The 20,205-nt window shown below is 47.2% G+C and overlaps 1 protein-coding gene across 1 annotated transcript in view; it reads right to left on the reverse strand.

Moving 5' to 3' along the window:
- Positions 1 to 2,403: 2,403 nt before the first annotated feature.
- The window catches only part of LOC146009771 (uncharacterized), a 64,030-nt gene continuing 46,228 nt past the window's right edge, over positions 2,404 to 20,205 (reverse strand). Inside the window, exons 6-8 of the mRNA XM_083150232.1 lie at positions 3,220 to 3,368; positions 3,010 to 3,122; positions 2,404 to 2,833 (exon numbers count right to left, since the gene is read on the reverse strand). Of these exons, the coding sequence (XP_083006358.1) occupies positions 2,716 to 2,833; positions 3,010 to 3,122; positions 3,220 to 3,368 (380 nt within the window). The 3' untranslated portion in view covers positions 2,404 to 2,715. The remainder of the gene's footprint in view (positions 2,834 to 3,009; positions 3,123 to 3,219; positions 3,369 to 20,205) is intronic.

Genomic DNA, 20,205 nt, shown 5'->3' on the forward strand with positions numbered 1-20,205 from the left:
GTAATGGCATATTTGTAATGGCACTGTGTTGTATTTTTTATGTAACCAGGATGTCCCCCAGCAGCCGGATGACCGCTCCCAGAGTGTGGTAACCATAACTACACACAGACGCTCCGACGGTAACACTGCACTGACGTAAATCCGGCGCCCGGCTTCCGGCGCTGACACTTCCGGTAGCGGTTCCCCGACAGGCTGGAAGACATCACACGGTAATTATTTTTATGCACCCCCCTATATAAGTTGGATTGTTTTACTGCACTTGTTTGTTTTCACCTTGACAAAGGGGCTAGTCCCCGAAACGTTGGAGATTCTTTTTCTGCACATTAAAAATTCCTGGGAGTGCCATTGCTTGTTTGCTGCTTCTCTATCATACTGATCCGGAGGGCACCCAGGTACTTACCCATGATTGTTGGAGTGCCGATCCACCACCACTACTCTATATATACATATATATATATATATATATATATATATATATTCATTTAAAGCTCTGGAGCATATTAGCCTAGATGAGAGGTGGTGACCTCCTAAAAAAAATTGAGTAGGCGTGAAACCTATTGGATATATACGGTTGGCACACTTGCACCTAGTGGTATGAATGAGGGTTGTGACGTTATCTCTTTCCTTCACTAGGAGCACTTGTTAAGCCCACTCACTGGCGGGGTTCTGAGTTGGGTTTGCGGACCCCAGAGTTCTGTCATTAGTGTGTGGACTGAAAGTTGCGCCGGTGAAGGGTGGCTGAACTTCCCTCTGAGTATGGTATTTGTAGCATTGATCTTTGCTTTGAGATATGTTTAATATGTCTTTTTTCCCTCTTTCTCTCTTTTTTAGAAAATATATATTTTTATTATTGTTGCTTATATGGTCCTCTTTATTATTAGATACTTATTCTATAATCATGTGTATTTTTGATATGCGGGATCCCGGGATTTGGCCCCCAAAACCCCGGGATTTCAATCCCGGGATTGGAAACTCCATACCCGGGATTTCGGGATTAGACTGCGCATGTGCAGTCTAATGCCGGGCAGCGACTGAGCACTCGCTTAAGACGCTGCCCGGCTTCTCCCATATCCGGCAGTGCAGCACTACGCAGCGTGACGAGGTCAGAAGTCCGATTTCAATCCCGGGATTGGAAACTCCATACCCGGGATTTCGGGATTAGACTGCGCATGTGCAGTCTAATGCCGGGCAGCGACTGAGCACTCGCTCAGGCGCTGCCCGGCTTCTCCCATATCCAGCAGTGCAGCACTACGCAGCGTGACGAGGTCAGAAGTCACGCTGCGTAGGGCACAGCCATCCCGGCTCCCGGCCACCCCACCGTATAAACCCGGCAAACCAGCAGCCCTCCCACCCGCCCACTCTGCAACCCGAATCCCGGCCTCCCAATCAGCCCGGCCGCCCACTCAGCAACCTGGCCCCTAAATGTAAGTAAATATGCGGGCGGCCAGGGTGCTTTTTATTATTAGGGAAGCCAATCCCGAGATCCCGGGAATCCTGTGATTGAGCATTTTTCAATCCCGAATCCCGGGATTGAAAAAATGCCCCGGGATTGGCATCCCTAATTACAATAAAACCAGGTTTGCGTCACCTCTCCTGGATATAGGCTGACATACATGAGACACCTTCATCACTGCGATGGCAGCCTTCACAGAAGGGGGGAATGCCATGGACATCAACCGAGGATCTTGGGACCACATGAGCTTTGCTGGACTTTATATTGGATAAATTCCTACACCAGGGCAATATCGGAATGGGCAAATGCTCAGCATAGCAGCTGGACCTAGATCCATTTGGGTGATTATACCTGGTTGCTGCTTCCCATTTGTGTATTTATGATCTCCAATGGAACCAGGAGCCGGCAGCAGCAGCAACCAAGTGAAAATGGCTGTCAATTTGTCAACAACACCTGAAGCTGTTGAAATCGATAACTGCAGGTGCCGGAAGGTTCAGTGCCACTAACCTTACAGTGCCGTGCACAATGGAGCTCCATCTTATTTATTTATTATTAGTTTCTTATATAACACAGCATATTCCATTGTACATTACATTAGGAGACAGTGATACAACAAACTGGGTATTTACAGACAAAGGTATGAGGGCCCTGCTCGCAAGCTTACAATCAGATAGTACATGGGTAAGAAGCTGTATCAGTGCACATAACGCACGCTGCCATCACGTCTCTCCCTTCGCGGAGGATACTGTATGTATTTGTATGTTGTTTTGGAAAACAATTTAAGAACAACTGCATACCTCCCAACTGTTCCGCTAATTGGACACCATCCCGTTATCCCAATACAGGATCCTGTATGCTGGGAGGGTGGAGCCGGGCACAGCCTCTATCAGTGCACTGAGGGGAGCTGGGGGCTGCCTAGCTGTTTGGGGAGCTATGGGCACACACCCCCTCCCAGGGCTAGGCCACACCCTTCCACCTGATTCCCCGCCTACACCTTCCATGGCCCTGACCTTTTTTTGGGCCCGATTCACAGCAGCCCAATGTTGTATGCTATTGAATTGATTTTTTTTATATGACTTGTCTGAGGTCTCGGATCAGTGAGACACATGTTGTGCAGATGAGGTTTGCAAGCAAAATGTGTTTAATGCGCAGTTGTTGTTGTTTTATCTTTAGCCCTATTTGGAACATACATCAGATGTCAGATATTTATCTTTAGCCATAAATGATCCATCAGCATACAGTATTCTCCTATTGCAGCAATGTCACACTATCACAGCTATCTTCTGACATATGAATTTGTATGTAAAATTACACACACCAGTATGATAACTATATCTGTCTATTAATGCACAGCTCCCTACATTATCCTCCAGATGGAACCTGTGTAAGAAACACAAAAAGACCAAAATAAATTCACATTAGAATGTATGGAGGTTATAAGAATAAACCATTATATATTGGTAACTGAACTGACAGAAGCTGATGTTAATGTACATTGTCCCGGATTACAGGCTATTGCTAGAACAATGGCTGCGTATAACATCGGCGTCACTTACAGGCTGGTGTTATAGTGCCGGCCGGTCACCCATCTCCACCCATCTCCAGCCTGGTATAGTCCAATCCAAATCATGTCCCCAGTCTGTTTTGTGAGATTGTGTCTTATAAATACCTAGAACACAGTAATACAACACGGTGATTGATTAATAATGAAAATAATATATATATGATTATTACTGAGCCCTCAAAGTAGAGCACAGACCACTCACCTGCTGTCCCTGGTCCTCTATGACTAGTAGGTGGGCTCCCATCACCTCACACTGCTCCTGGCTCTGATTCCATGTCCTCAGTGTAGCATCTGAATAGTAATAACAGTTGTCCCCATACAGCAGCCAGTTACTAGGACACAGTGCGCACCCTGTAAGACACAATTGTCTTTGTAATGTTGTCTTATTATTATTCTACAGCTTTACTGGGTTAATTTGCATTATGCTCTGCCCCCCACAAGTAGGCTTAACAATGGGGTTTATTTACTAAGATGGGAGTTCTGTTGAACATGGGATGTTGCCCATAGCAACTAGTCAGATTCTACTTATTTATTAAGCAGCTAATAGGAGAATATAGATATAATCTGATTGGTTGCTATGTAAATAAACCTTGATGACTTGATTCACTTTGAATAATCACTGTAGCCCCATCCCCCTACTTGTGGTTCTTCAAGTATCTGCATGGGGAGGCTTGCTGAGACTTTTAGTTCCACAGCCAAACCCAATATTAAATCTCTGGTCCAAGAGCTTGGTGCCTGTTTCCCTTGTATTTTTGGAACCAGGACCGGTTAAAAGAGCTCACTGATCTGTACAGGCTTCTGCAACCACAAATGGCAAAAAGGTGGTCGTGTGCCTATGGAAAAGTCCTGCCGAGTTTGGCCGATGGTCTACTGGTTCCTATTTGTGTTTTCAGCAGTGATTTTCATTCGTAAATGAGCAAAATCTGACATACAGTAGTTTTCCCTTTGTAAATTAACTGATGTGCGACTACCATCCAAGAATAGGTGCAAATAAGACTGTCACGCTCTTAGAAGCACCAGCTGGAGAGTAACGGAGGCTGGGTGCTTAACTTATGGTGGTTGCATCCACGACAGAAGGGAGTGAAACAAGGAGGATAAAATATAATGAATTTAATGAAGATATTGCAGACTGTGATAATGATGATAAAAACGGTATATGGCAAGTATGCAAATATAAAGTCAATTGTCCAGTAAGTTATTATAATTGATGATGAAGCTTGGTCCTTGAAGAATATTGCAATATAATTGAAGAGTGGAATAGAATATAAACCGGAGTAGTAATTAAGGGTTGCAGAAGGAATTGAGGATTGGATGACTTGAAGAACGAATGAAGAGTGTATTGCAGATTGGATGATTGGATGAAGGTTAGAAGATTGGATGATGATTTGAAGATTGGATGATTGGTTGCGGATTGGAGGATTGGATGAGGATTTGAAGATTGGATGATTGGTTGCGGATTGGATGAGGATTTGAAGATTGGAGGATTGGAAGATAATAAATTAAGATAACTGGAGAAGAGGAATCCTTGCAGTATATGGTCATGGCTGCTTCCAGAGGTAACCTTTGGAAGTGACCGTCGGGAGTATAGCAAGGTGAGACCCCTTTGAGGATCTGACCTCGCTGTCCACATAGGCGGTAAGCAGAGTCCGGTGGTACTTGATGCAGTAAACGGCCAGCAGGATCTTCTCTGGGGAAGATCAGGATTGTAGTGGGAACTACAGAGCCAGGTGAGAGCGGAAGCTCAGGATTGTAGTGAGTACTACAGAGCCAGGTAGGAGCAATGATGCTACGGGATCAACATCATTGTACTGACTGCTGGACTAGCCTGAGCAGCCAGTACTTACCAGGTGAGCTGTGCTGGGATTGGTCAGGCAATCAGAGAGGGAGGCGTAGCCGTGCAGGAGAGGCTGGGAAGCCCTGATTGTATGCAGCTGCACAAGCACCGGCCTTTACACAGACACAGACCAGGCACAAACACACATGGCGATATGCTACTCATGTCCTGCATGGAGCTGGAGCACAGTGTCACCACGCGATGACAACACGGCCGCATGTACCCCAGTGGAGTCAGAGAGATAGCAGAGGTGAGCGCCATGGTTTCTAGTGCACCTAGAGGGTCCAGGACTGGGCACAGTACAGGGATCTTGGGCAAACGCCATGGTGGATGTGACAGGGACATTCCTACCCATTTATTCATAGTCATTTCCTTATTATATTTGGGTGGGGTGCAGTGGCGGCTCAAGAGCAGGGGCTGCAGCACAGTTCAAAATCCAATTAGGGGAGTCACAACAACTGCCAGTAAGTCAGTTTGGAATGACAGTTGGTTGCAGTAGCTGTGGCTCCCTTGTTTGAATTTTGAACTGTGCTGCAGATCTGCTCCTGATGAAGCTGGGAGCATGACCCCAGGGAAATGCGTTGAGCCATTATCTGCACATTTGTACCACTGGATAAAGATTTTTGTGTGCCATATCCCAAAAGTATCACTACCAATATCCAGAGGTTGTTCCTAGGCAGCTACAGAACTGCATGATCACCCAGGTCTATCCTCCGCCCATCTATGTGAAGCTGTGTTACTTACACCATTTACTCTGCCACTACTAATCCTGTCTCTTACTTGGTACCAGATTTACTATTTTAGCATCTCTATATATCCAGTGGTAATGTGCTCTGTATGCATTTTTAGTGATCTATTTCTAGAATTATATTAACTCCACGGAATTTCATATGTTTTAACCCCTTCCTGACAGAGCTAGTTTTTGCGTTCCTGACAGAGCCATTTTTTTCAAATCTGACATGTCTCACTTAAGTGGGGATAACTTTTTTTTGCTTTTACTTATCCCAGTGATTTTGAGATTGTTTTTTCGTGACACATTGTACTTCAAATTAGTGGTAAATTTGGGTCGATACAGTCTGTGTTTTTTTGTGAAAAATACCAAAATGTCGTGAAAAAATGGAAAATTTAGCGATTTGCAAAATGTTAAATTTTCTGCTTGTGAGACAAATAATCATACCACTCAAAATAGTTAATAACTAACATAGACCATATGTCTACTTTATGTTGCCATCATTATTTCAACTTCCTTTTAATTTTTTTGGACACTAGGAGGCTTACAATATGAATAGCAAATTCTCAAATTTTCAAGAAAATTTCAAACACTGATTTTTTTAGGGACCAGTTCAGTTCTGATGTGACTTTGAGGGACTTGTATGTGAGACACCCCCATAAATGATGCCATTTCAAAAACTGCACCCCTCACAGTATTCAAAACAGCATTTTGGAAGTTTGTTAACCCTTTAGGTGTTTCACAGGAATTAAAACAAAGTGTAGGTGAAATTTCAAAATTTCATTTTTTTTGCAGATTTGCAATTTTAATACATTTTTCTAAGGAACACAGTACATTTTACTAGAGAAATGTGACTAAAAATTGATTCCCCCAATTCTTTTGTTTTCATAAATATCCTATATGTGGCCCTAGTGTGCACGTTGACCAAACCACAGGCTTCATAATAGAAGGAGCACCTACTTGATTTTGGAGCCTCCTTTTTATGAGATTATTTTTTAGGCACCATGTAGGTTTCTAGGCACCATAAGATGCTAAAAGTTAGGAACCCCCCCACAAGTGACCCCATTTTGCAAACTACACCCCTCAGGGAATTCATCTAGGGGTATAGTGTACATTTTAAACCCCCAGGGGTTTCACCAATTGTGGTACAACTGGGCAGTGAAAATGAAAAATTAATTTTTTTACACAAAAATGCAGTTCTGGCTCCAAATTTGTCATTTTCACAAGGAATGAAGGAGACAAAGCACCCCAAAATCTGTGCCCCAATTTCTCCCGAGTACCGCAATGCCTCACATGTGACCAAAAAATACCAGTTGGGTGCATGGCAGGACTCAGAAGGGAAGGAGTGATTTTTGGATTTTGCAGCTCAGATTCTGGTGGAATTTTGGTGGGTGCTATGTCGCATTAGCAAGACCCCCAAAGCACCAATACAGTGGAACCCCCCCCACAAGTGACCCCATTTTGCAAACTACACCCCTCAGGGAATTCATCTAGGGGTATAGTGTACATTTCAAACCCCCAGGGGTTTCACCAATTTTGATACAAGTGGGCAGTGAAAATGAAAAATTACATTTTTTTACACAAAAATGCAGTTCTGGCTCAAAATTTTTCATTTTCAGAAGGTATGAAGGAGAAAAAGCACCCCAAAATCTGTGCCCCAATTTCTCCCGAGTACGGCAATGCCTCACATGTGAACAAACAATACCAGTTGGGTGCATGGCAGGACTCAGAAGGGAAGGAGTGATTTTTGGATTTTGCAGCACAGATTTTGGTGGAATGAATGGTGGGTGCTATGTTGCACCAATACAGTGGAACCCCCCCACAAGTCACCCCATTTTGCAAAGTACACCCCTCAGGGAATTCATCTAGGGGTATAGTGTACATTTCAAACCCCCAGGGGTTTCACCAATTTTGATACAAGTGGGCAGTGAAAATGAAAAATTACATTTTTTTACACAAAAATGCAGTTCTGGCTCAAAATTTTTCATTTTTAGAAGGTATGAAGGAGAAAAAGCACCCCAAAATCTGTGCCCCAATTTCTCCCGAGTACGGCAATGCCTCACATGTGACCAAAAAATACCAGTTGGGTGCATGGCAGGACTCAGAAGGGAAGGAGTGATTTTTGGATTTTGCAGCTCAGATTCTGGTGGAATTTTGGTGGGTGCTATGTCGCATTAGCAAGACCCCCAAAGCACCAATACAGTGGAACCCCCCCACAAGTGACCCCATTTTGCAAACTACACCCCTCAGGGTATTCATCTAGGGGTATAGTGTACATTTCAAACCCCCAGGGGTTTCACCAATTTTGATACAAGTGGGCAGTGAACATGAAAAATTACATTTTTTTACACAAAAATGCAGTTCTGGCTCAAAATTTTTCATTTTCAGAAGGTATGAAGGAGAAAAAGCACCCCAAAATCTGTGCCCCAATTTCTCCCGAGTACGGCAATGCCTCACATGTGAACAAAAAATACCAGTTGGGTGCATGGCAGGACTCAGAAGGGAAGGAGTGATTTTTGGATTTTGCAGCACAGATTTTGGTGGAATGAATTATGGGTGCTATGTTGCACCAATACAGTGGAACCCCCCCACAAGTCACCCCATTTTGCAAAGTACACCCCTCAGGGAATTCATCTAGGGGTATAGTGTACATTACAAACCCCCAGGGGTTTCACCAATTTTGATACAAGTGGGCAGTGAAAATGAAAAATTACATTTTTTTACACAAAAATGCAGTTCTGGCTCAAAATTTTTCATTTTCAGAAGGTATGAAGGAGAAAAAGCACCCCAAAATCTGTGCCCCAATTTCTCCCGAGTACGGCAATGCCTCACATGTGACCAAAAAATACCAGTTGGGTGCATGGCAGGACTCAGAAGGGAAGGAGTGATTTTTGGATTTTGCAGCTCAGATTCTGGTGGAATTTTGGTGGGTGCTATGTCGCATTAGCAAGACCCCCAAAGCACCAATACAGTGGAACCCCCCCACAAGTGACCCCATTTTGCAAACTACACCCCTCAGGGAATTCATCTAGGGGTATAGTGTACATTTCAAACCCCCAGGGGTTTCACCAATTTTGATACAAGTGGGCAGTGAACATGAAAAATTACATTTTTTTACACAAAAATGCAGTTCTGGCTCAAAATTTTTCATTTTCAGAAGGTATGAAGGAGAAAAAGCACCCCAAAATCTGTGCCCCAATTTCTCCCGAGTACGGCAATGCCTCACATGTGACCAAAAAATACCAGTTGGGTGCATGGCAGGACTCAGAAGGGAAGGAGTGATTTTTGGATTTTGCAGCTCAGATTCTGGTGGAATTTTGGTGGGTGCTATGTCGCATTAGCAAGACCCCCAAAGCACCAATACAGTGGAACCCCCCCACAAGTGACCCCATTTTGCAAACTACACCCCTCAGGGAATTCATCTAGGGGTATAGTGTACATTTCAAACCCCCAGGGGTTTCACCAATTTTGATACAAGTGGGCAGTGAACATGAAAAATTACATTTTTTTACACAAAAATGCAGTTCTGGCTCAAAATTTTTCATTTTCAGAAGGTATGAAGGAGAAAAAGCACCCCAAAATCTGTGCCCCAATTTCTCCCGAGTACGGCAATGCCTCACATGTGACCAAAAAATACCAGTTGGGTGCATGGCAGGACTCAGAAGGGAAGGAGTGATTTTTGGATTTTGCAGCTCAGATTCTGGTGGAATTTTGGTGGGTGCTATGTCGCATTAGCAAGACCCCCAAAGCACCAATACAGTGGAACCCCCCCACAAGTGACCCCATTTTGCAAACTACACCCCTCAGGGAATTCATCTAGGGGTATAGTGTACATTTCAAACCCCCAGGGGTTTCACCAATTTTGATACAAGTGGGCAGTGAACATGAAAAATTACATTTTTTTACACAAAAATGCAGTTCTGGCTCAAAATTTTTCATTTTCAGAAGGTATGAAGGAGAAAAAGCACCCCAAAATCTGTGCCCCAATTTCTCCCGAGTACGGCAATGCCTCACATGTGAACAAAAAATACCAGTTGGGTGCATGGCAGGACTCAGAAGGGAAGGAGTGATTTTTGGATTTTGCAGCACAGATTTTGGTGGAATGAATGGTGGGTGCTATGTTGCACCAATACAGTGGAACCCAATGTTCCCTCTAATTTTACGAAGGCTGTGTGCGGCAAAAGATTTTGGCTGTGCAACTTTGGAAGGAAATTAAAAATTTTGTGCGGCACTTATATATAACTGGAAAATGACGTTCAGCATTTGTGTTAACTTTACTTCAAAATGATATTAAACATTTAAACATTCAAAACACAGCACATAGTGTAGTTAATGGGTGAAACACACATGAATTGAGTCCACAACTGCAAAAAGGGACCACTACTGCTTTGTGCGCTCTGTTGTAATGTCTGTGCGCATGCTCGTTGAGTTGTGTGCGCGCGCACATGCGCACAGCTTAGAGGGAACACTGGTGGAACCCCCCCACAAGTGACCCCATTTTGCAAACTACACCCCTCAGGGAATTCATCTAGGGGTATAGTGTACATTTCAAACCCCCAGGGGTTTCACCAATTTTGATACAAGTGGGCAGTGAACATGAAAAATTACATTTTTTTACACAAAAATGCAGTTCTGGCTCAAAATTTTTCATTTTCAGAAGGTATGAAGGAGAAAAAGCGGTACTTATGTAGTATCTGGGCTGCCGATTTTTTGATTGTATGCCTTAAGTTAAGGCATACAATCAGATGCGATGCGATGCGATATCGCATCGCATCGCATCCGATATCGCATCCGATATCGGATGCGATGACCCGATTTTTCCATAGGAATCAATGTTAAAATGATTCCTATGGAAAAATGGGTCCTTTTCATACCCCTACTATCCAAGTGGGCATGGAGTTGGATATAAACCTGTGGCGAGCGTAGCGAGCCACCGAGCCCGAAGCGTGGCGAGCGAAGCGAGCCCCGCGAGGGGACGGTATTCGTCCCCTCGCGGGGCTCGCTTCGCTCGCCACGCTTCGGGCTCGGTGGCTCGCTACGCTCGCCACAGGTTTATATCCAACTCCATGCCCACTTGGATAGTAGGGGTATGAAAAGGACCCATTTTTCCCATTGAATTCCATGTTAAAATGGACTCAGTCCATTTTAACATTGATTCCTATGGAAAAATCGGGTCATCGCATCGCATCGCATCGCATCGAATCGCATGGTCGCATGCGATGCGATGCGATCTCCCGATCCGACCCGATTTAGAAATCGGCAGCCCAGATACTACATAAGTACCGAAAAAGCACCCCAAAATCTGTGCCCCAATTTCTCCAGAGTACGGCAATGCCTCACATGTGAACAAAAAATACCAGTTGGGTGCATGGCAGGACTCAGAAGGGAAGGAGTGATTTTTGGATTTTGCAGCACAGATTTTGGTGGAATGAATGGTGGGTGCTATGTTGCACCAATACAGTGGAACCCCCCCACAAGTCACCCCATTTTGCGAAGTACACCCCTCAGGGAATTCATCTAGGGGTATAGTGTACATTTCAAACCCCCAGGGGTTTCACCAATTTTGATACAAGTGGGCAGTGAAAATGAAAAATTACATTTTTTTACACAAAAATGCAGTTCTGGCTCAAAATTTTTCATTTTCAGAAGGAATGAAGGAGACAAAGCACCCCAAAATCTGTGCCCCAATTTCTCCCGAGTACGGCAATGCCTCATGTGTGACCAAAAAGTGGCAGGACTCAGAAGGGAAGGAGTGATATTTGGAGTTTGCAGCACAAATTCTGGTGGAATGATGGTGGGTGCTATGTCGCATTAGCAAGACCCCCAAAGCACCAATACAGTGGAACCCCCCCACAAGTGACCCCATTTTGCAAACTACACCCCTCAGGGAATTCATCTAGGGGTATAGTGTACATTTCAAACCCCCAGGGGTTTCACCAATTTTGATAAAACTGGGCAGTGAACATGAAAAATTACATTTTTTTACACAAAAATGCAGTTCTGGCTCAAAATTTTTCATTTTCACAAGGAATGAAGGAGAAAAAGCACCCCAAAATCTGTGCCCCAATATCTCCCAACTACGGCAATGCCTCACATGTGACCAAAAAATACCAGTTGGGTGCATGGCAGGACTCAGAAGGGAAGGAGTGATTTTTGGATTTTGCGGCTCAGATTCTGGTGGAATGAATGGTGGGTGCTATGTGGCATTAGCAAGACCCCCGAAGCACGGTGAAATTATGAACCTAATATTCCATAGATGTGTGGTATATTTTAAAACACTCCTTTATACATAGGCCGGGTTTGTCGGGGCAAGTGTCACACTGGAAAATAGTTTGCTTTCTTATTCCCTTTTTATAGCAAACTTTGCACCTTTTTTGTGTCCTGCCCTTTTTTCCAGTGGAGGGGATTTCATCAGGAAAATGCTGCCCTGGTACAATACGGGGGCCAGTACTAGAAGTACTATGACACTGCAGCAGCAGCGACAGTTATTTATATATAAAAAACCCCTGCACCCCCAAAAAGGGGGGGTAGCAGACACAAAATATAGCTCTCTCTGTCACTATCTCTCTATCTCTCTCTATCTCTCTCTCTCTATCTCTCTATCTCTCTATCACACTGCAGCAGCAGCAGGAAGTCTCAGGAAGTCAGATCCAGGAAGCGTCCAGCACGCTACAAGCAGTGATCAAGTGATCAGGTAAGGTATTTGCAAGGATCAGGTAAGTATTAGCAAGGATCAGGTCGGTATTCACGGCAGACAGGCACGGTGACCGTTCTGCACGCTATTCCAGACCGGAATGGCGTCTGCAGCGCAGTCACCGTTAGTTTAAATGTCGCGCCTTGGCTGTGATTGGTCCGTGGGTCCCACGGACCAATCACAGCCTTGGGGGCAGGTGGGGTGAGGGTGGGGTGAGGTGTCATCGTCACCGATGACCCCCTCATGCCCCCTGACGCCCGGCGGTGATTGACACCTGTGTTACCGAGCGTCTGATTCGCTGGTAACACAGGAAAACGCTGTAATTGGCTGTTCACACTGAACAGCCAATCACAGCGATCGCCGACGGGGGGGCGACATCGCAGCCCCCCCTGGGCATGCAGGGACATGTCTGCTGTCAGGGACAGCAGACATCGTCCCTCTGTCACTGCGTCTCGAGACGCAGTGACAGTTTAAAGTCATGACGTACATTTATGCCATGTGTCGGGAAGTACATCCCGGCCATGACGTAAATGTACGTCAAATGTCGGGAAGGGGTTAAATATTATTACTTTCTGTTTAATTAACCCCTTGAGTGGTGGGATTTGCTGGGGCAGGACAAACCTACCAGGACAGGTTTGTCCTGCCCCAGCAACACTCAAGGGCAGCAGCCAGTCCCGACTTCCCCCTCCTGTTGCACCCCTCCCCCCTGTTGCCCCCCCCCCCCCTGACCTCCACCCTCATGCAATCTTATGCCAGCTCCCTGTCGCCATTCGCACTGTAGCAGTGACCAGCTGGCAGGCCACGCTCGGGAAGGTTCGTGTGGCTCACGGGAACTCAGACGCCCAAACTCCAGATCACTTCCGAGTCCCCCTGAGCCACCCCGCACCTTCCTGAGCGGGACTTGCCACCTGGCACTGGGGGCATATGTGTGGCACTGTGGGGGCATATTGGTAATGGGCATCAGTTGTGCGGTGCAATGAGCATTATGGTGTGGGGCATAATGTGTAACGGGCATTATGGCAGGGGTAATATGTATTTGGTGTGTGACGCATAACAAGCATTACTGTGTAAATTTTGGCCGTGTGCTTTCGGCGTGCAATATTCCAGCCACTCCCCTAGTGTCATATGACCACGCCCCTGACAACGCCCATTCCGGCACAGTACCACTGAGTCATTTTTTTCTACTTGCACCACTGCTGGCAGGTAGGACGTCCAATAGGAAGTCACTGTCAGTCACAGTGAAGCCAATGCAGTATCACAGACTGCATCTGGCTTCATTACAGTGGCGGATTTTACCTGGGGGGGGCTGCAGCCCTGCAGTCCATAGGTAAAAACCGCCACTGAAAAGGACGCATTTGTACCTCCCAACTTGACCCTCTCCAGCAGGGACACATCTGTATGTATAATAGACTATATAGTGATACCCTAGGTCAAAAAGGGTGTGTCGAAATTGTCATGAATAGACTATGGGAAAAATGTAATACTGTAGGGTGCTGGTTTCTTTTAGTAACATAAAAAATCCTACCATATCGCACATGTCACGCGCAATTCTCAGCCAAAAATCACACATGTAATAGGGCGAGATTTTTTAGAACAAGCCAGAAATCACCAATTTTAGGGACTAATTCAGAGCTGATAGCTATTGTCAGAAACCTGTGAGGAGAGAGCCGCCGATCAGACTGACTCCTCGTGTTAATTTGCCATTGATTTGCGGATGGATCACTAATGTTTTTGCCATCTGTGCAGATGTAAGTGACTCTGATCCTTCCCTTATTATGTGACTGAGACAGGCTAGAAGTGATCATCGCTGATGTCACAGACCCTCCACAGAAATGCTGGGGCGCGCCAGTGTCTTCAAACCACTCCCAGAAAACATATGGTTACCACCCCCAAACACCGGCTTCTTGTCATTCATACTGTGAATACACTGCAATTACGATCCATACACATACACTGTCGCTATTCACTCATTGCACATGCGCAGTGCATACAGTACAAATGTGCAGTCATTCAATAATGGCTCAAATGACGAATTTGCGGATTATGGCATCTGAATTACCTCCTTAATTAATATTAATATTTTTGCTAAGTGTATTTTCTACCTTTGCCACAGTGGTTTTGCCTCTATGATATAAAGATGGACACTCTCTTCTTTGCTCAGCTCTCGCCAGAACGTCCCCTCTGGCAAAAGGGACTCCATCAGACTGGGATGCACATGCGTCTCACACGCACATGCGCCCCAGTCTCTCGGCGGCTAGGCAGTGGGACCCTGCCCGTCTCCGCTTCAGGGAGATGGGCAGGGTTAGGGGGGTGCCAGGAGTTGCTGCTGCTGTATTCAACCTGGGTCCCCCAGGAGTTTTGTGCACCTAGGCACATTTGGACTGACTCTCACTGTGAGTGCCTATCTACACCTATATATATATATATATATATATATATATATCTTATATATTTGGCTACATCTGTCACTCAAAGTGTGTCTGAAGCTGTAACGCTGGGTGGAGCCTCTGACTCACATGACTGACTCACATGACAGTTAACCAGCCCAGTGAGCCCACAGACAGTGCCAGACACCCTCTGCCTCTCCATGTTACACAGCAAAGACACAGCTACTCACCAGACACACCAGGTGAGCGCCCCACACCTCCATACCTCCCAACATGACCCTCTCCAGGAGGGACAGAATGCTCTGTTTGTGGACTTCCATCTTAATTTATGATTGTCATCACCTGTTTTAAACATCGTAATTGATAAGAAAGGTGTTTAAGCACAGGTGATGGTAATCCATAAATTAAGAAGAAAGTCCAGAAACAGAGCAATGTGTCCCTCCCTCCCCCCTCCCCCCCCCCCCCCCCCCATTCACGGCAACCCCACGATGAAATGGCACATGCAAAACACTGAAACACTGACATGGCTATGGTCGACAATGAAAAAGGTTGACATGAGTTTTTGAAGATTTATTTTTCTTTTTTTAATGTTTTCATATTCATTCTCATGTGTCGACATGGACACCAATGAAGTGCCACACTTATGTCAACATTTACATGTGTTGACCTTTCTGTGTTGATTTTTTCTTGTGGCGATTCGCGGCACCCCCCGGCGACCCCCCTCCCGCACAGCACACCCCCCCCCCAATTTGCTGCGACTCCCGCGATTTGCGGCCCCACCCCGTGATACACCCCCTCCTGCGATTCGTGGCACCCCGCCTCCCACGATTTGTGCCAACCCCCAAGGCCCCCCCTTCCTCGCGGTACCCCCCACCCCCGCGACCCCCCCTACCGCGATCCCCCCCCCCTGTCATTACGGCAACCCCCCACCCCTGCGAACCACCCTCCCACGATTCACTGCAACCCCCCGCGTCCCCCCCCTCCCACGATTCGCGGCACCCACCCCCCCCACGCGAACCCCCCTCCCGCAATTCATTGCATCCACCCACGACCCCTCCTCCCATGATTCGCGGACACACCTCACCTCCTCCCTTCTTTTTTTAATGTTTTCATATTCATTCTCATGTGTCGACATGGACACCAATGAAGTGCCACACTTATGTCAACATTTACATGTGTTGACCTTTCTGTGTTGATTTTTTCTTGTAGCAATTTTTTTACAGTGACAACTATGTGCGCGTCAACCTACACATCATCAACCAATTCTTTGTATAATATATAACACCTGTTCTGTTTTACTGTAGGTGTTTTAAGTCAGATCTTTTACTGCTACTATTACTGTTTATGTAAATGCATTCTGAATGACAGCAACATCCTACCATCCTTCTACAAGAATATATAACCAACTAGGTGATTCATCGCGCCCCGTGCCCCCCCCCCCCTCCCGCAATTCACGGACCCCCCGCACACCCCCCCACGATTCACGCCCCCTCCCACGATTCACGTCGCCCCCCGCACACCCCCCCCTCCCTCAATTCGCAACCCCCCCTCCCGCAATTCACGCCCCCTCCCACGCTTTGCGGACCCTCTCCCGCGATTCGCGGACACCTGCGCCCCCTCCCTCCCTTGATTCACGGCACCCCCCACGCCCCTCCCACAATTCACGGCACCCCTAAGCCCCTCTTTAGTCCCCCGTATACTCACACACCCCTATCACTACCCAGCTTCCTGCTCTCCTGAACCGTAACTTCCACCACTGGGGAGTCGCTGACGCTGTTTTGGCCACATGCCCCTATCATGCCTCATAGCCCAGCCTCCTGCTCTCATGTACCCTAACTCCCACCCAGTAGGAGGAGACACTGACTCAGGGCCACCATCCTGTACTCCTGTACTGCCACACTGGACCCTCACCCACTGGCAGAAGCTGCACAGTATCTCCCACCCTCCTCTTTAGTCCCCCTTATGTCCACACACCCCTATCACTTCCCAGCCTCCTGTTTTCCTGTGTCGTGACCTCCGCCAGTGGGGAGCCGCTGACCCAAAAACACTCTACTATACTATTGCACGCACACACACCTAAACAACATGCACACACAGCCCCCCCACAAATGTCACTGTACCATCCACACTATCAATGTACATCTTACTCTGTAACCGCTTTTTAATTAAACAAAACAATACACCCCCCTTTCAAATCATATGCTCTCTATTTAACACATTTCACCTATAACTCAAGTTGCAATACAGGCATCTTACATACAATTCTAACCATCTTTCACAAATTAAGGGGGCGCAGCCCCTTACGACGGTGTGAAGAGCGCCCGTAGGGCGCGATGAATCACCTAGTATATATATATATACAGTATATCTTCTTGGACGGCCGGGCACTTCTTCCCTCATACGATGTAACTTTACCCGGTGCCTTCTCTTTGCAGATAATAATACAGTAGATGGATGAGCGGCACTCTCGGGTTTTTCAATAAAGAAATGACACTTCTTAGGTGCAAATTTGTACGTTTCGGTTTATTTCAATAATCCTTCATGAAGGTGATGAAGGTTTATTGAATTAAACCGAAACCTAGAAATTTGCACCTAAGAAGTGTCAATTCTTTATTGAAAAACCCGAGAGTGCCGCTCATCCATCTACTGTGTATATATATATACTAGGTGATTCATCGCGCCCTACGGGCGCTCTTCACACCGTCGTAAGGGGCTGCGCCCCCTTAATTTGTGAACGTTTGTATATGAGAAATATGGTTAGAATTGTATGAAAGATGCCCTGTATTGCAACTTAGGTGTCCGCGAATCGCGGGAGGGGGGGTCGCGGAGGGTGCCGCGAATTGCAGGAGGGGGGGTCGCGGGGGGTGCCGCGAATTGCAGGAGGGGGGGTTGTGGGGGGGTGGATGCTGCGAATCGCGGGAGGGGAGGGATTGCAGAGAATCGCGGGAGGGGGGTCGCGGGGTGGGTTGCCGCAAATCGCGGGAGGGGGGGTCACGGGGTGGGGTGCCGAGAATCGCGGGGGGTGTGTGTGTGCCGTGAATCGCAGGAGTGGGGGTTGCGGGGGGGTGTGACGCGAATCGCCACAAGAAAAAATCAACACAGAAAGGTCAACACATGTAAATGTTGACATAAGTGTGGCACTTCATTGGTGTCCATGTCGACACATGAGAATGAATATGAAAACATTCAAAAAATGAAAAAAAAAAAACTTCAAAAACTCATGTCAACCTTTTTCATTGTCGACCATAGCCATGTCAGTGTTTTCCATGTGCAATTTAATTCTGGAGCTGCCGCGAATCGCGGGGGGGTGCCGCGAATCGCGGGAGGGGGGGTCGCGGGGCTGGGTGCCGCGAATCACGGGAGGGGGGGTTACGGGGCGGGGGTTGCGGCGAATCATGGGAGGGGGGGTCGCGGGGGTGTGCCGTGAATCACGGGAGGGGGGGTCACGGGGTGGGGTGCCGAGAATCGCGGGGGAGGTGTGTGTGTGTGTGTGCCGTGAATCGCGGGAGTGGGGGTTGTGGGGGGGGGGGGGGGTGGGGGGGTGTGACGCAAATCTCCACAAGAAAAAATCAACACAGAAAGGTCAACACATGTAAATGTTGACATAAGTGTGGCACTTCATTGGTGTCCATGTCGACACATGAGAATGAATATGAAAATATTAAAAAAATGAAAAAAAAACCTTCAAAAACTCATGTCAACCTTTTTCATTGTCGACCATAGCCATGTCAGTGTTTTCCATGTGCCATTTAATCCTGGGGCTGCCGCGAATCGCGGGGGGTGGCGCGATTTGCGGGAGAGCGGGGTTCATGGGGGTTCCGGTGGGGGGTTGCCGCGAATTGCGGAGGGGGGGTCGCGGGGGGGTGCCGCGAATCGCCGGAGGGGGGGTTGCGGGGGGTGTGACGCGAATCGCCACAAGAAAAAAATCAACACAGAAAGGTCAACACATGTAAATGTTGACATAAGTGTGGCACTTCATTGGTGTCCATGTCGACACATGAGAATGAATATGAAAATATTCAAAAAATGACAAAAAAACTGCAAAAACTCATGTCAACCTTTTAACCTTTTTCATTGTCGACCATAGCCATGTCAGTGTTTTCCATGTGCAATTTAATTCTGGAGCTGCCGCGAATCACGGGGGGGGGGTGCCGCGAATTGCGGGAGGGGGGGTCGCGGGGGTGGGTGCCGCGAATCGCGGGAGGGTGGGGTTCACAGGGGTTCCGGTGGGGGGTTGCCGCGAATTGCGGGAGGTGGGGGGTCACGGGGGGTGCCGCGAATCGCGGGAGGGGGGGTTGCGGGGGGGTGTGACGCGAATCGCCACAAGAAAAATTCAGCACAGAAAGGTCAACACATGTAAATGTTGACATAAGTGTGGCACTTCATTGGTGTCCATGTCGACACATGACAATGAATATGAAAAAATTTAAAAAATTAAAAATAAATCTTCAAAAACTCATGTCAACCTTTTTCATTGTCGACCATAGCCATGTCAGTGTTTTGCATGTGCCATTTAATCCTGGGGCTGCTGCGAATTGCAGGGGGGGGTGCCGCGAATCTCGGGAGGGGGGTCGCAGGGGGGGTGCCGCCAATCGTGCAAGGGGGGGGTCGCGGGGGGTTCTTTTTGACGCGAATCGCGGGAGGGAGGTCGCGGGGGGGGGGGTTTCCGCGAATCGGGGGGGGGGGGTCACTGGGGAGGGTTTGCCGCGATTCGCGGGAGGGGGGGGTCGCGGGGTGGTGGTTATGCCGCGAATTGCGGGAGGGGTCGTGGGGGGGTTCTTTTTGCAGCGAATCGCGGGAGGGGGGGTCGCGGGGGTGTTTTTGTTGCGAATCGCAGTAGGGGGGGTCGCGGGGGAGCGGGTGTTTTTGCCGCGAATCGCGGGAGGGGGGGGCGCGCGGGGGGGGAGGTTTTGCCGCAAATCGCGGGAGGGGGGCACTCACCTGGTGGCTGTGGAGTAGCAGTGCTGGGCAACATGGGAAGGCAGTGGGTGTCTGGCACTGTCTGTGGGCTCACTGGGCTGGTTCTCTGTCACATACCTCCCAACATGACCCTCTCCAGGAGGGACACAATGCTCTGTTTCTAGACTTCCCCTTAATGTATGATTGCCATCACCTGTTTTAAACAGGTTAATTTCTCAGAAAGGTGCTTCAACACAGATGAAGGCAATCACACATTAAGAGGAAAGTCCAGGAACAGAGCGTTATAGACACAGACACCCACTTTGAGTGACAGATGTAGCCAAATATATAGGAGATAGATATATATATATATATATATATATATATATATATAGTAATATACATACATACAGCAAACCTGTTAGCAGAGTCTTTTAAGAAGTTTCATTTCTTTTGAAGAAGGAAGTGACTGTGGATAGAAGACTCCGACAGAGGAAACTTGATGTAAACAAACATTACCTATACACTTGTTACATAAACCACTGACCACAGGGCAGGTTAGGACCAGATACAAAAGGCTACTATCCAGTGGCTGCTCTTACCTCTGTGGAGGAGGGGGGCTGCTGGGATTCAATTTATTAACA

The sequence above is a fragment of the Crinia signifera genome, chromosome 6 (genome assembly GCF_055691185.1).
Source record: "Crinia signifera chromosome 6, ASM5569118v1, whole genome shotgun sequence".
NCBI lineage: Eukaryota > Metazoa > Chordata > Amphibia > Anura > Myobatrachidae > Crinia > Crinia signifera.